At 36.2% G+C, this 15,066-nt stretch overlaps 3 protein-coding genes across 3 annotated transcripts in view; 1 reads left to right on the forward strand and 2 right to left on the reverse strand.

The window, feature by feature from the left end:
* Positions 1 to 15,066, forward strand: part of LOC141643916 (uncharacterized) — a 226,123-nt gene that overhangs the window by 76,836 nt on the left and 134,221 nt on the right. The window lies entirely within an intron of this gene.
* LOC141643898 (cysteine-rich receptor-like protein kinase 43) lies at positions 189 to 7,334 on the reverse strand. The gene is made up of 6 exons (XM_074453281.1): positions 6,967 to 7,334; positions 6,647 to 6,786; positions 6,148 to 6,358; positions 4,188 to 4,422; positions 3,938 to 4,088; positions 189 to 895 (listed from the first exon to the last, which is right to left on the reverse strand). The coding sequence occupies exons 1-6, from the start codon at positions 7,025 to 7,027 to the stop codon at positions 503 to 505; spliced, it is 1,191 nt and encodes a 396-aa protein (XP_074309382.1). The 5' UTR covers positions 7,028 to 7,334; the 3' UTR covers positions 189 to 502.
* Positions 8,361 to 13,875, reverse strand: LOC141643899 (uncharacterized). The gene is made up of 5 exons (XM_074453282.1): positions 13,738 to 13,875; positions 12,207 to 12,774; positions 10,765 to 10,874; positions 10,564 to 10,682; positions 8,361 to 9,252 (listed from the first exon to the last, which is right to left on the reverse strand). The coding sequence occupies exon 2, from the start codon at positions 12,745 to 12,747 to the stop codon at positions 12,277 to 12,279; it is 471 nt and encodes a 156-aa protein (XP_074309383.1). The 5' UTR covers positions 12,748 to 12,774; positions 13,738 to 13,875; the 3' UTR covers positions 8,361 to 9,252; positions 10,564 to 10,682; positions 10,765 to 10,874; positions 12,207 to 12,276.

The raw sequence follows: 15,066 nt of genomic DNA on the forward strand, positions 1-15,066 counted from the left end.
TCTTCGTTCTTTCAAGTCATTTTCATACGTTTTGATCAAAATTTCTCGTAAATATTTTGAACAGACGTATGGATATGACTAGAAAGAAGTGAGCGAATACTTGATCCGTTTGCCAACATCGACAAAAAAATAAAATAAAAGAACTTAAATGCTAAAAATAAAATTGATAATTTTCTGTACATGAGAAGTCGGCCAAGTCGCATCGTTTATGTCACATAAAAATGATATAATTGGAAAATATAGCTGCTTAATTCGCTAAACTACATTTCTACATATGCACCATTTCTCTACATTACCTTCAGGCTACAATCTACAAGGTACGGTGTACTACACTTTAAGCAACCAAGGATATGAATAAATTTCCTAGATAATAATAACCAAAGAAAAAAAAAAAAAAAAAAAAAAAAAAAAAAAAAAAAAAAAAAACCTAAATTTTCCCTATTTTTTTTTTTCCATATTTTTCGAAAGTATTTCCTATCCTATACATTTATCACCTCCATTTCTACAGTCCCATAGGCCGTTTCCCGTGAGCATCAGACCTCCCACTTTGATGAGTACTTGTGGTGCCCGTGACACTCATAATACTGGAAGTACGGTCAGTTTTCATGGTGGAAGACGTGCTTGAAATAGACGAGTTGGAACCTGATGCTCCTGGATGTCGAGATTTCCGATATCTTGAACCAGGGAAGCCTGGCCGACTGGGCTCTTCTAGGCTGGTTGGCTTCTTAGAAAGAAGTGTTACAACACGCCTCATTGTTGGTCTTGAACCCGGATCAGATTGCGTGCATAGCAATCCGATTTGTACGCATAAAGCCACTTGTTCTGCAATGGCCGTGGATGCTATTGTTGGGTCGAGCACTTCCAAGGCTTTACTCCGTTTGAATAGCTTGTAAGCCTGCACATTATAAGTTATTCTAGAATTTAGTATCTTCAGTATCACACGATTACGAAGTCTTATCATAGTTATCAAATACAGTAGATACTACGAGTATTCGGTTCTGTTTTGACAACAAACTCTCCCCTTTGATTTTTATACAAAGACCAACGAGAGAGGAAGAAACCTTTGTATCTATTTTTACCGGATAACGAGTACACCAGAAATCTAGAATGCAGGAGGATTATCAAATTATCCATTAAAAGCATTTTCAAAGTAAAAAGGAAAACAGATAACTAAGACGCCCCAAAATTGAACATGTACACAAATGACTCAAACGGATTGATAAACATTTTATAAAGATAATATGTACTCGTATATTTTATAAAAAAAACAATCGACTAAAACATGTGCATCAACATTACGAAAAACTACCTGTCAAAAAAAAAAAAACATTACGGAAAACTCCTATCTCATTATCAAAATTCAAAATAGTAGTCCAATCTTCAGTTTTTCTTTAATAAACCAAATTATTTAATCCCTCGGCCACAATTAAAGATTTAAAGATAAACAAATGAATGAAACGAAAAGAATATCGACTAACACCTCCCCTGAGCTGTGTCTGATGTCTCCATCATTTAAGAACCGTGGCATTAGGGCTATATCCTTTATGGGCCCCATCACATGACCAAGTCCGATTTTACACTTGTTTCCCATAATCATAAAATGGACTATTTCTTGTAGAATGAGTGGGCCTATAAAATGTACCACCACAAAAATTATTGAGGAGACATCTTTTTCAACCCTAATCACTAGTGGGCCTCGATGGCCCGTTTCTTATATATTCGTCACAAATCAAAATATTAAAATACGTCAAAAAAATCAGATTGTACGTCATATAATTTACGAACTATGATATCGCCATCATTTGCTTCACTTTCAGCAAAAACATTTCACTATATGCATCTTGTGTGCCTAAAGGCCATTAACGTGTCTTAAAATGACTCATTCTTACAGCTAAGGCCATAGATCAACCTGACTTCTACCAGGAGATGCAACTTGTGCGTAAAGATGTCCTACAATGACCATTCTTACAAGTACATTAATACGTGCTCGCTGATCTTAAATGATAAGGAGCGATCACCATCGTATTAATTTCGGTCTGAGACACGGCCTAATTTTTACATTTAGGCTCTAAAAACAGTCAATATCATCTCAAAATTTGATATATAGGCTATTTTTGCTTGTTACTTCGTCCTAAACAACTGCTGACCAAGGAAATATTTTCGTCCAACCCCCAATCGAAATTGTCAAGTGCCAGCGAATTAAAAAGCAAAACTATATGTAAAAAAAATTGAGTTATGCTGCCAAAAAAAAAAACAAAAAACAAGATCTATGAATTAAAATGGGACAATGTTCCTTAAAAAAACCGTAAACCCCTTTTACTTTTAATTCCTTGTACAGTATTAAATTATGTTCTTCTAAGAACCAACCAGGCAACCAAGCCTATCCATAAGGTTGTTGGAGGGCTGAAATTTCAAGATATATGAGCGCAGAGTACTCATTTAGTACTTTGCTTCTGGAATAACTTAGGATGTAACAAAAATACAAAAACCGAGTTTTAAACATTCCAGCAGTCATTACTTGATCATTAGACCAAACTCCTAAATTGAAGAATTCAAAGTTAAAATGTAGCCCGATATATAAATTACGATCATGACACTACAACCGCTTTGTAAAGGTTTTGAAAGTTAACGTACGAGTATTTTGAAGCACTAGTGCACTCCCAACTAGATTTATTCTGCACAGAGGCCAATTCTAGAATCGTGGCTAAAAAATAATTAGAAAATCTTGTTTAAACGGTTTTAAAAACTAAGATTATGTAAAATCATCTACTAAATACTCCTCACATATATTAGAGAAAGGGGAACTATAGGTTGAATAGGATTGAGTAACAACAACAACAACAACAACAACAACAACAACAACATCAGAGCCTTAATCCCAAAATGATTTGGGGTCGGCTGACATAAATCATCCTTTAGAACCGTCCCTGGGTGAACGCACACCTCAAAATGCGAAAAGAGAATGGAATTGAGTATTAATAATTTTTTTGATAGGGGTACTCAACTACTCAATACTTTGGTTTTGCATTCGTACTTACGTAAGACATTTGCTAATAATTGTTTCAAAAGGGATGCTTGAATTAGTGAAATAACTTAATCTCGCAGTTGTACCTAAACCGCCTTAAAAAAAAGTATATTTTATTCTCCGTACAATGTTCCTAACCATCATAGGTTCATGCATAAATGTCAATGCATGGCAAAAAGTAATGAACACCCCATGGGCCACGTCCCCACCATACCAAATAATTAATAAAATACCCCTATAAACAATATATATAACAAAACGTGTTAACTGGATATTAGGAACTAATCAACAAAAGTCAAGTTCCGCGTTATATTGACTTGACGCCCAAGGAAGATGGCTCCACATGTATGATAATAGCATCTTTGTAAGCATTAAAAAATAAAAAATGCACGGATGAAAGGAACATTAATAAAGTCTACCTACTGATGCAAATTAAGGACCTTAATTTTTGGGTACATCGTTTTCATAGACTTCTGGTTGAGTTTTCGAGGCAAAACCAGTCCTCGGATGTGAGATAGGGAATGACGTTATGTAAGTATTAACAGCCCCGGGTTCTTTAACTTTAATGTAACGACCATGTATAGATTTAAAAAAATTGACACTTTTTAACATTTGCACTATTTGAATTGCACGACGAAGTTATTGAGACATGGTTATTGAGCTATGATATGGTCCATACTCCATACGGAATAAAAAGAAAAGAGTCGCTATCTCTATTCTAAGACAGTTTTTAACTTTTAGATTTTGCGCTTGAGGGCAAGTTTCAGAAGGTATTACATACAGTCCACTCTCCACATAAAGAGTCGCCTAGGGAGATATTTTACGTGCATAAAAATCGAAAAATATTATTCCGTATGTATGAGATAGAAATTGAATTCAACGCTAATGATAGGTGTAAACATGAAAGCTTACCCAGTCGAGCAAATTTTGATCGTCAGGGCTTAGGTTATATGAAGAGTTCCTTCGTCCGCTAATCAACTCTAGCATCAACACTCCGAAACTGAATACATCTGCTTTCACAGACAAATGCCCGTGCATGACATATTCCGGAGCCATATAGCCACTGTTTTAATTGTTAAGAAAAATCATGGGTTAGACCACTAGTGCACAGCATAGAACTATAGAAGGAAGAACACAACATATGCTACAAATTAAGACATACTTGGTACCCGCAACTCTTGTATTTACATGAGTTTGATCCTCTGGGAAAAGACGAGCCATGCCAAAATCAGCAATTTTGGGAATCCACTTATCATCGAGCAAGACATTGCTGGCCTTGATATCACGATGAATAATGCAACTATGAGAGTCTTCGTGAAGATAAAGCAAGCCTTTAGCTATGCCTGATATTATGTCATATCGTTTCTTCCAGTCAAGTAAATGACGTTTATCTGGTTCTGTACGTAGATGACATTGGCATATCAGTATCTTTTACTGGCAATCATTTATTTATATTACAATGGGCTTCATCTCATGGAAACAGTAGTTTTTCAGGCATGAAAAATAAATGCGACAGCATAAATAATTAAGTCACATAAGAATCTGTGTTGAAAGTATACTCAAGGTCTACATTCTAGTTTCTACAACATCCTTTTCAACTGAGAATAAGGCAAAAACAAGACTCAGATGTGATTAATAATGTACTATATAAAGCAAGTAGCAATAAATTACATTCAGTGGAACTAGACTTGGTCCAGAGCAAGACAGGGGAAAAAAAATGAAGTCTTTTATCGTCATTTGACCAATAATCACATATACGAAGTATGAAATAACGAAGGGTGTCGATTTAGCAGTGGCGGGAGCCATGAAGGCTTTAGGATAATGTTGTTGCTTTCTTGTAGATTAAGCAAATCCTTTCCTTTAACAAAAAAAAGAAAAAAAATTTAAAGTTTTAAACCTAAACTTCATAGTCAACAGACCTGACTCTGCAATCGGCATCCTATTTATATAAATATTGAGACTTGACTACAAAAGTTGACATGAAAAAATGGTAAAATCTTTCCAAATCTATTTAGTTGATCTCACCATATCAAATAGCTACCCATTTGACTTTTGATAGCTATAGTTTGTTCGCTTGACTAACTTCCCCCACATCAGCCACATTAAGGTGTATAATGTACAGACTTGGATCATCTGATCTTCCAAAGGTAGATTTAGAATAGAAGAAACTGACCACTACAAAGACAAAATCAATTGCAGCTTCCCACTCAAAAAGGAGAAAAACTCGATGATGCTACACAGATTGCAAAAGTAACCTGGTGAGCATAGCTAATTTTAGGAAAAATAAATCATGTTTTGACCTAAATCAAGTGTTGCATTGTGTTGTGTCGACATTTGGCACGCAGCCAAGTGAAGTATCGAATTAACAAAATTACAATGAATCGTTCTGGAAGATGGTTGTCTCTGGGGGGGAGGAGAGGTGATACACTCTGACAAATGGATATCCAGTTTCGTCATGCTTTACAGGGAGCAACAAATGAGTTCCATAATTACAAATCTATAGCAATGGGAGATTTACCACCATGTTTTCGGAACAGAAGCAACTCTAATTGACTGAGACACAGCAAAATACCAATCTCTACTGAATTTTAAAATCAAATCTCTCTGTTGAGTTAGTAAATGTAAACAATTACCAGAATAATCGCCATACCCTTCCCTTCCCTGCCATCTATAAAGAAGAAAAGAGAACCATTCACAAAACATTTTATCCGGAAGAAGAACAATAACGCAAATACGCAATCCATCCTCTCCTTCGACCTTTGCACAAAGACTCATAACATGCTATGTTTTTATCCTATTTACACAAAAACCATGAAAGCAACATATAACATAAGTTTGTGGGAGGATAAGGCTAAAGAAGAAAGTTTACAGTGTCTCGGAAAAAGAAGAATAAGAAGAAGAAGATCTATGCTGGTTGCTCATAGGTGTTGTACAAATGTGCATGAAGGATTAATGATCCCAGGTTCCCAACCAACAATTCCAGACAAAATCAAACACACAGAAACCACCTAACCAGAATAATCAGCAATCAAACAAGGCAATCTCTCATCATAGAAACAGCACTTAAACAGACAGCTCAAAAACTCAAAATTGAAACAAAAGCAATAAAGAGGACTACTTACTGAAAAGAAGCTTGTCAAGACTTTCATTGAAGACGTATTCGTAAACAAGCAGTTTCTCTTCACCATGAGCACAATATCCTAACAAATTCACAACATTCCTGTGCTGAACACGAGCTAACAACTTCGCCTCATTGATGAACTCTCTTTGACCTTGTCTTGAATGCTGTGATAACATTTTTACTGCCACTTCCCTTCCATCTGCCAATTTCCCCTAAATCCCACAAAACACTTCCAATTTTACAACTTTATAGTAACTATATATAACATATGCCACATTTCTAATGAATACCCAAAATTCCACTCATTTTATCATAGAACATTATAAGGGTTTAGAGTATTTTCAAAAACCCAATACACATTTACATAATCTTAAATTAAAAAAATGAATTTTGACCACTACCCTTTATGAATCTTTCCGTGTAGGAAGGTTCAGATGTACGCAACCTTACCCCCAACTAACCACAACTCGAAAGTCTAAAACATAGACTAAGCAATATACCTGAAAGACAGGACCAAAACCACCTGCACCAAGCTTCCTAGAGGGATGAAATTTATCAGTAGCTTTACAAAGTGTGTCATATGAAAACTGTTTTTGCTCCTGAGCTGCAAATGTCTGCAAGTCTGCTTCTCTTGATCTTTCTAGTAAAACCCAACAAATTCAAATTAAGCAAACAAAAATACCCACAAAAAATTGATAACACCTTAATTAAATTACATAAATTATAGAATAACACAAAACCGTCTCACTCGGTAAAACGGTCTTTTATACAATAGTAATAATTACTAACAAATTTAGCAACTTGAATTCTGAACTATTACCTTTGTCAGAGAAAATTTTGAAGGGTTTCATGATGGTATTGAAAACACCTTTGGATTTCATGATACAATGAAGGATATTTTAATCAAAATCCCATGAGGGAAAATAAATGAAGTTGAAAAATACCAAACAAAAAGGTGTTTTTAAGAGAACAAGATGGTTGAAAGTTATACTTTTCAAAAGGATGTGTTATAGTATTACTTCTAGGAAAGGGAATTTGATTAATTGAACAAAACAAAATTGATGGATAGAAATTCTGAAGTTGTTAGGAGTATTATTGTTGATGTGTTAGATGTTAGTAGGTGAGTTGACCCCTAATTGACGAGAAATTAGAAAGAAACAGCGGTGTGGAATGTGATACCTGAAAATTTTCAAGTACAGGTGTGGTGCTATATAGAGTATATCACCGTTTTATTGTTTAAAACCGTCTTAACTTAAAAAAAGGCTCTCAACCTGATTGAAATAAAAAGAGGGTGTGAGATCTCTTGAGTTAAGATGGTCTTAACCCTTAAGCAAGATCAATAAAAAGAGGGTGTGAGATCTCTTGAGTTAAGATGTTAAAAAATCTTTAGCTATTATTAAATACATCAATATACTTCTTCCGATTCTTTGGAATGGTCTCATTTAATTAAAAAACTCTTCACAAATTCTAAAAAGTAGGGCAATTCCAAAGAATCGGAGGTAGACAGGTTAGTATAACATAACAAGATGTCATCTTAAGTTTAAGACCGTCTAAATTTCCAAGTGAGAGAATGTGAGCGACGGAAGCGTTTGATGCCGTGTCCATGGGTAGTCTAGCGGTTGATACGAGATTGCTATGGACAATAAACGGTAGATTCGAGTTTTAACTTCAGACTGTCGGATCACACAACACCAAACCACCAATCTCAGACATTTTCACCTAAGAGTATAGCTCCCCATAAGCGCAATCCTAGTCGCACGCCTCTCTAGCCCCACACTCTTCCTCCCATTCGACAATTGATCAGATGGAACTTTCCCCCAACTAGCAAAACATAAAGCTAAAGTACATAAATTGCACTTTCGACAATATTGGCCATGCACTCGAGTACTCTTACTCTGAAGTACTGAGTACACATACATTGCACACAATATTCTCACTTTCACCTTTTTTTTCCCTAAAAAAATACTGTGTAATAAAAGACTTGAGTATTTCAATCCCTACAGGGCCAACTGTAAGAAACTAAATAGCATCATGTAATAAAAGTGTTCCTCTGCTTCACCTCGCTCAAGGACTAAAAGAAGGGGGGAAATAGCACAAATACTACTATACAACCAGTTGTATAATCCGAACTTTTGTGTAATTTTTCTGAGTTTTATAAGAGTTTATTTTTTTATGTTTAAGTGTGTGAGTTCAGAAACTTTACAGCATCGCTCAGATTCTTTTAAACAAAACTCGAAAACTTTATTACACCGCTCGGATTCTACACCGTACACCTGCATACAACTGGTTGTATAATCTACTAATTGGGGGAAATAGCATCAACGGTGAAAAAACAAATGAATATTTACAAACCACAAACCTTCACATAAACAAAGAGACTTATTTCACCCAAAGAGACTTAAAACATTCAAAATTTCAAAAGTAACAAATGTGGACCAATAAAACATTCAAACGATGAGCCTTTCCATCCGTGTTCCTTGTATCCATGGATCTCTTCATAGGCTTTTTTTTTTTGGGATTGCAAATTGTTAAGAATTTCGCTCTCTACTTTGAACTAGAACTGACTAAGGGTAACTTGGTTTGGGTGGTCATTTCATGTACGGTTGCATTCGGGTATGGTTAGGTCAAGTACTCGAGTCATTTAGAGTAGTGGGTATGTTTTGGGTGTGCCGTGTGCTATATTATCAAGCCTTTGAGGGGCAAGGGACCAAGGGGGTAGTTTGGAGCATCAAAATTCACGTCCTATCACGCCAATTTGGAATTTGGCTCATGTTCAAGTTCATATGTTGGGGATGGGTCGAGTCACGTCAATTCAGCTCTACTTTGAACCATATAAACCGCCAAATGGTAGAAGTTCCTGTATGATTGAAAAAGGAGCTGAGTATGACAAATCACACCTTCTTCCAGTCGAAATTCTCCGGATTGGAGGACATCATAGCAGCACCAGGACCAGCAGCCATGGCAGATTGGCACTTTGAATACCTGTTACAAAAGCCTTGAAGCAGCCATGACTACAAGAAAGGTTTCCCGGAACTGCTTTAGTATACTTGTCAGCGTCTTTGAGCATAGTGTGTAGACACATTCCTCCAACCACAGTCTCCTCATTCTGAAGGGAAACACGGAACCGTAAAGAAGTAGCTACCACAACTTAACCTACGTTGATGTTCGAAAGTTTCACTAAAAGTAGCGAAAAATTAAAAGGAGGCACGAGAGTGTAACCAGTTACTCCAAGTCTCCAACCACTACCATTTACTTGAGTCCATCCAATAGTAAACCACAATGCGAAAACCTTACTGATACCCTACAGCAATGGCGGATCCAGAAAAACTTGTTTCTGGGGTCCTAATTAATATTTAAAATCTATATATACATAAAAAAAAGTTATAAATTTACTTTTTTAGCCTGAAAATTAGACAAAATAAGCAAAAAAAATTATGTTTCCGGTGTCCCCGGACCCCGGAATGTTGTTCATAAATCCGCCATTGCCCTACAGCATACTTTATGTACACTTGGTCATGGGGGGTTCAATCGAATCCCCGTCTAAATCCTCCCCAGCAGCAAATGTAAATTGTCATGGAATACAAAATATCTTTTGGAGAACACTACTGACTACTGAGCATCAAAATAAAAAAGTACAGTAAAAAAGCCAATATTTGTGTATGTTTATAATCTTTATATCAATGGAATTTGCACCGGGTCTTCATAGTGGGTCTTCAATTAAAGAAAAAGGGTGTGACCTTGACTCAAATGCAAAGGTCTATAAATAGGGACCGCGTTTAATATATTTTAATGCCCATTCTGATTTTACAATATACGGAGTATAATTCACTGTAAATCTCCATTCATAAATCCAGAAAATCTCCAAAGTTACACAAAAAGTTCATATACTAACCCTAACATCCAGAAGAAAAAATATGGACCAATATTTCAGTACTTTACTACAATTCCAAGAGCATCAAATATATGGTGCTGAGTATAGCGAATGAAAAGAGTGGTCGGGTTGGTAGGTGAAGACTAAACCTTAAAAAACATAGAACAGGTCTTATGATTAAACTGTAGCTATGAACGTAATATTTTATGTTAAAGTTAGTTACAAAGGAACTATTTCTTAGATTCTTATACCACCAATATATGAAATTATTTATACACCCTATAAAACCAGATTTCAATGGACATTTTCTCTCATCATTTGCTCCATCAAAGGGCTTTCTAAAGAGTATTTGGCACCCAAGTTAAATTTGTGTTTGAGAAAGGTAGACGGCTTTATGGTATTAAGTACATCTAAGAATTGTCATAAAAATTTGAATATCAAAAAATTTGGGGATGCATAGCACACAGATTAAGCATAACAGGGCTGTGATGTTCGTCAAAGTAAAGGAGTACAACATTAGTCAGAAAAAAATAGTAAATACTTAACCTTAGAACCAGTTGCAAAATCTGATCCCTGTTAAGCCGGATGATTAGTTTATGTTACAGCATGTGCAGGAGTTTATGAGCCCAGGCACACAAGCTAACCGCCAAATCTCCTCAAGAAGCCTGTATAGCAAGAGTCAATGGAGGCTATGAAGCTAATGTCAAATTGGTGCAGAACGAAAAAGAGCAAAAGAGAATTACATACCATCCAAATGATGACTGGCAGCTTATCTTTCCGTTGATACTTGGAGGTCTCCTTCAATATATCCTCATAACTCACAAGCACATGTAGGAGCTTACGTCTCAAAACCATAGCTATGATTGGAAAAAACAGAAATCTATCTTTTAATAATGATATCCATTACAAAACAAACAGCACATTCATCTTGGATATGGCTAGGACCAGAAAAAACAGAAACCTATGATTCAATAACGATATCCATTACCAAACAAACTGCAGCACAAATCATCTTGGATATGGAACCTACTCAGGTGATAGTATAAAAGTGAGGTAATTTACTAGATGAAAGAAGCGGCATGCACCCACAGCCAGCACTACAAGGGAGAGAGCATTAAGGCACCCGGAGAACAAGGTGGAGCATAGGCGGCTCTTATTTAACATGACTGACATAAAAAGAAAGCAGATCCCCGAGAAATTAGTCAGAATGATGTTAAAAAAATGAATAATTCCACACAAAAGAAAGAATTTGTTTGACCTAATCATCTAGGCAAAAGAACTTCAGCTCATTCAATACAGACAGCATCGTTGAAGAGTGTTTTTCAAACTTCGGATTATAGTTGATGCTTAACTAAAGGGCATTGTAGATAGATGTCAATTCCTTCCTATATCACCTCTCATTCCTTATTTTCTCTCTTCCTCTCTTCTCATGACTCTAGCATTCTTCTTAACTAGCTTCGCCCCCGCAGCAAACGCACACCACGGCACCTACGGGCTATAGACAATAGTTGAAACTTCACAAAAATAAGCACCACAAAGGTCTCACATGAAAATGAGGAGAATCAACGATGAATGAACAAAGCGACTCAAAGGAGTAAAAGGACTACTTTCCATACGCTCACCGTCTTTCCCATTCTATCGATATCACCATCACATCTAAACACTACTTTCCGCACCATTACTCCAGATACATTCATAATGGTCATCTACAAACAGACTCTCTACACTTTCAACAAGGTAAGGTTGTGTAGAACAGAAAACTTCTCTGCACTATTTTTTGCAGTATAACTGACAGATTTCAATTTCCATACTTCAGTTAGATAAAAAAACAAACAAAAAGTCCCGGCAGAAGGGAACATGATAAACTTAATCGAACAAATAGTGAGTGAGTAAAGAAGTGAAGAATGTTATTGCCTTGTAAGTTACTAATCCAGAAAAGCTTGGTCTTTAATTCAGTACACAACACTTTCTTGGCACAACCACATGTCCACATCACCGGAGTAGTGTGTATGTATCAACAACAATACATGATACTCGTAGGTCAAAAACCACAATAACCCAATATTCACTCTAGACTAGTCAAGTGCAGTGCTATAGCTTGAACGTAAAAGGGTTCAGTGGGCTTCAAACTATTTGCATGATCTTTACATACTAGAGGAACAAATTAGGGAATATATACGACGAAGCACCTGCGCAAAAAAATTTCAACCAGCTACTTAAGGCCAAAAACTGATGCAGTTTTACATTTGCAACACACTGTCACACATTGTCTGGCCAAAATTCTCTGAAGAACGCTCGTTCACGTTCCTTTTCATGCCAACGCTTTTCTTCATCCAGTATTTTCTTCATTCTCTTAGTCAATGCTTTCTCCTTTTTCGACATCTTCTCAGTTTTTTCATTCTGGCTGGATGTTGGAATTTTGGGCCTTTTCGCTGATAACAAGGTCGTCTTTTTAAGCTTTTCCGATCCCAACCCTCTTTTATTCTTATTTACATACGTCTCTACGGGCTCTAGTCTACCCTGTTCGGAAACACCTAGACCAGTTCCTTCCTTCCAGCCCTGCTTCTTCAGCAACTGAAAGCCGATGTTAGACGAGTTCAGAGCAGACGATGAAGATAATGATGACGATGAATTATAATAATGACCGCCATCCCTTTTCTGTTCTGTTTCGAACTCCATTCCCATTCCCTCTCTATGCCTCCACGTCACATCATCCGCTCCTTCATCCATTACTTTACCGTCTTTTTGTGAGAACAACTGCAAAATTACATCCAACTCTAATCAAATATAGGCTGAATTCTCATAAACTACAATTGTATAATCATATCATATACGTATCACAGCCCAGACCCCTTTCACCGGTTGTTCCAGGTTAGCTCGAGATCTTAGACGCTCGAATTAATTACCAACAGCTAATATCTATATATACCTACAGGTCTCCAACACCGTGTCAAGAACAAACAAGCTAAATTGATTCACACAAATTCTGGTCCTAAGTTCAGACGGAACTCACAATCGATTTAAATATGGCAACAATCTTTAAAGTCAAGACGGTTTTAAGCAAAACCTACTCATCAAATCAATATAATCCTTCAAACGCCTAATTGCAAGACTAAAAATACCTAATTGCATAAATTACACCCAAAGTGAATTTAAACCTGGAAAATTCTTGGTTAAGACCGTCTTAAGTTAGGACGGAACTCACAACCGAAATAAATATAGCAACAATCCTTTTAAGTCAAGACGGTTTTAAGCAAAACCTACTCATCAAATCAATATAATTCTTCAAACGCCTAATTGCAAGACTAAAAATACCTAATTGCATAAATTACACGCAAAGTGAATTTACACCTGGAAAATTCTTGGTTAAGACCGTCTTAAGTTAGGACGGAACTCACAACCGATTTAAATATAGCAACAATCCTTTAAGTCAAGACGGTTTTAAGCAAAACCTACTCAACAAATCAATATAATCCTACAAACGCCTAATTGCAAGACTAAAAATACCTAATTGCATAAATTACACCCAAAGTGAATTTAAACCTGGAAAATTCTAAGTTAAGACCGTCCTAAGTTAAGACGGAACTCACAACCGATTTAATTAACGGAACAATAACACAGTTTTAAAGCAAGATCAAATCAATATAATCCTACGAAAACCTAATTGCAGGAATAATAGGGCACGGGATTGAAAGATAAAGCTGGAAAATTAAGAATTACCTCTCGGCAAGTTTTTGCGATAGTTGAACGCCCAGTCGAATAAATCCGCAATCGTATCGTATCAATTGTGTTCAGGTTTAACTGTTTTAATCGTACGAGTGATGATCCGTGGGCTTTGGGGATTGTGATTTGTGGGTAACGAAGTATGTTGTTCGTATAAGGCCCAAGTTGGATATTCGTATAAGAGTGATTTTTTGTATGTGCTACTCTTGTATTTTCTCGATTTTTTTTTTTTGAAAATTATTATCTACCTTCTCTTTTCTACCTTCTCTTCTACCTTCTCCTCTTATAACCGATTAAAATATCGTTTCTTTTGCTTCATATACTAAATTAATCAATTGTGAGAGAAAAAGGGAGAAGATAGAAGAGAAGGTTGGAAGGAGAAGGTCCATAGCACCCCTCTTTTTTTTTTATATAGTCGGAAATTTATTAATCCTTTCTAGTTGTTGTTTTGTCCTTTTTCTTTTTGACATAAGAATTAAACAGATAAATTTATACCACACAAAAGACTATCTCACATTAAGGGAAGAGGAAACTGTTAGAAATTTGTGCCTTGAATTTGCGTCGACGACGGATTAAGCTAAGACGAGTAACAAAGTAATTAGAAGCAAAGACAAGGGGGCCTGCGGAGACTCTTGCGGGTCGGACATACTCCTGTTGCCAAGCGCTAATTTACGTACATGTGTGCGTGTACCTCTTGCTATTTTTAATAGGCATTGTTTGTTGCACTGTATATTACGTTTAACTTTTGACGTAAGATACTTTGTTTTCGTGGGTTTTGTTAATTGTCTCGGATTAGGAAATTACTTAATAAATTTCCTATTAGTCGGGTTTCTTATTTAGTCTAGATATTTTATCTTGGGTGGAATAAATATATAAAGACCCAAGTTTTATTCTAGGTTAACTAAGAGAGAGATTTGATAGCACAATAAAGAGGGTCGATTTGTGAGGTTCCTTCTGAAGAAGAAAACTCAGTTTATTCCGGGCTCTATTATTGGTGTTCGTCTGTCTTTGAAGATCGGAGGAGTTTGTTCAGATCTTGGTAGGCCTCAAGATTATTTCTCCTTCGTCTTATTGGGGTAGTCTCTTTTGTTCCTTTGAGACTACTATATTTGTTGGTAGAATAGGGTATACTTTTGGCTCATATTGAGCGCGTGTGTACCGGTCTACTATTGTACTATTTTCTCCACATAGTGAAATACTAAATTTGATCTCCTCGCAATTTACTGGTGAACCACGTAAATCTTTGTGTCAACTTTATCTACATTCGTTATTTATTGTTCTTATCACCTTATCAATTAACTGTTTGGGTAACGGGACGCCTCCGTT

The sequence above is a fragment of the Silene latifolia genome, chromosome 2, assembly GCF_048544455.1.
Source record: "Silene latifolia isolate original U9 population chromosome 2, ASM4854445v1, whole genome shotgun sequence".
NCBI lineage: Eukaryota > Viridiplantae > Streptophyta > Magnoliopsida > Caryophyllales > Caryophyllaceae > Silene > Silene latifolia.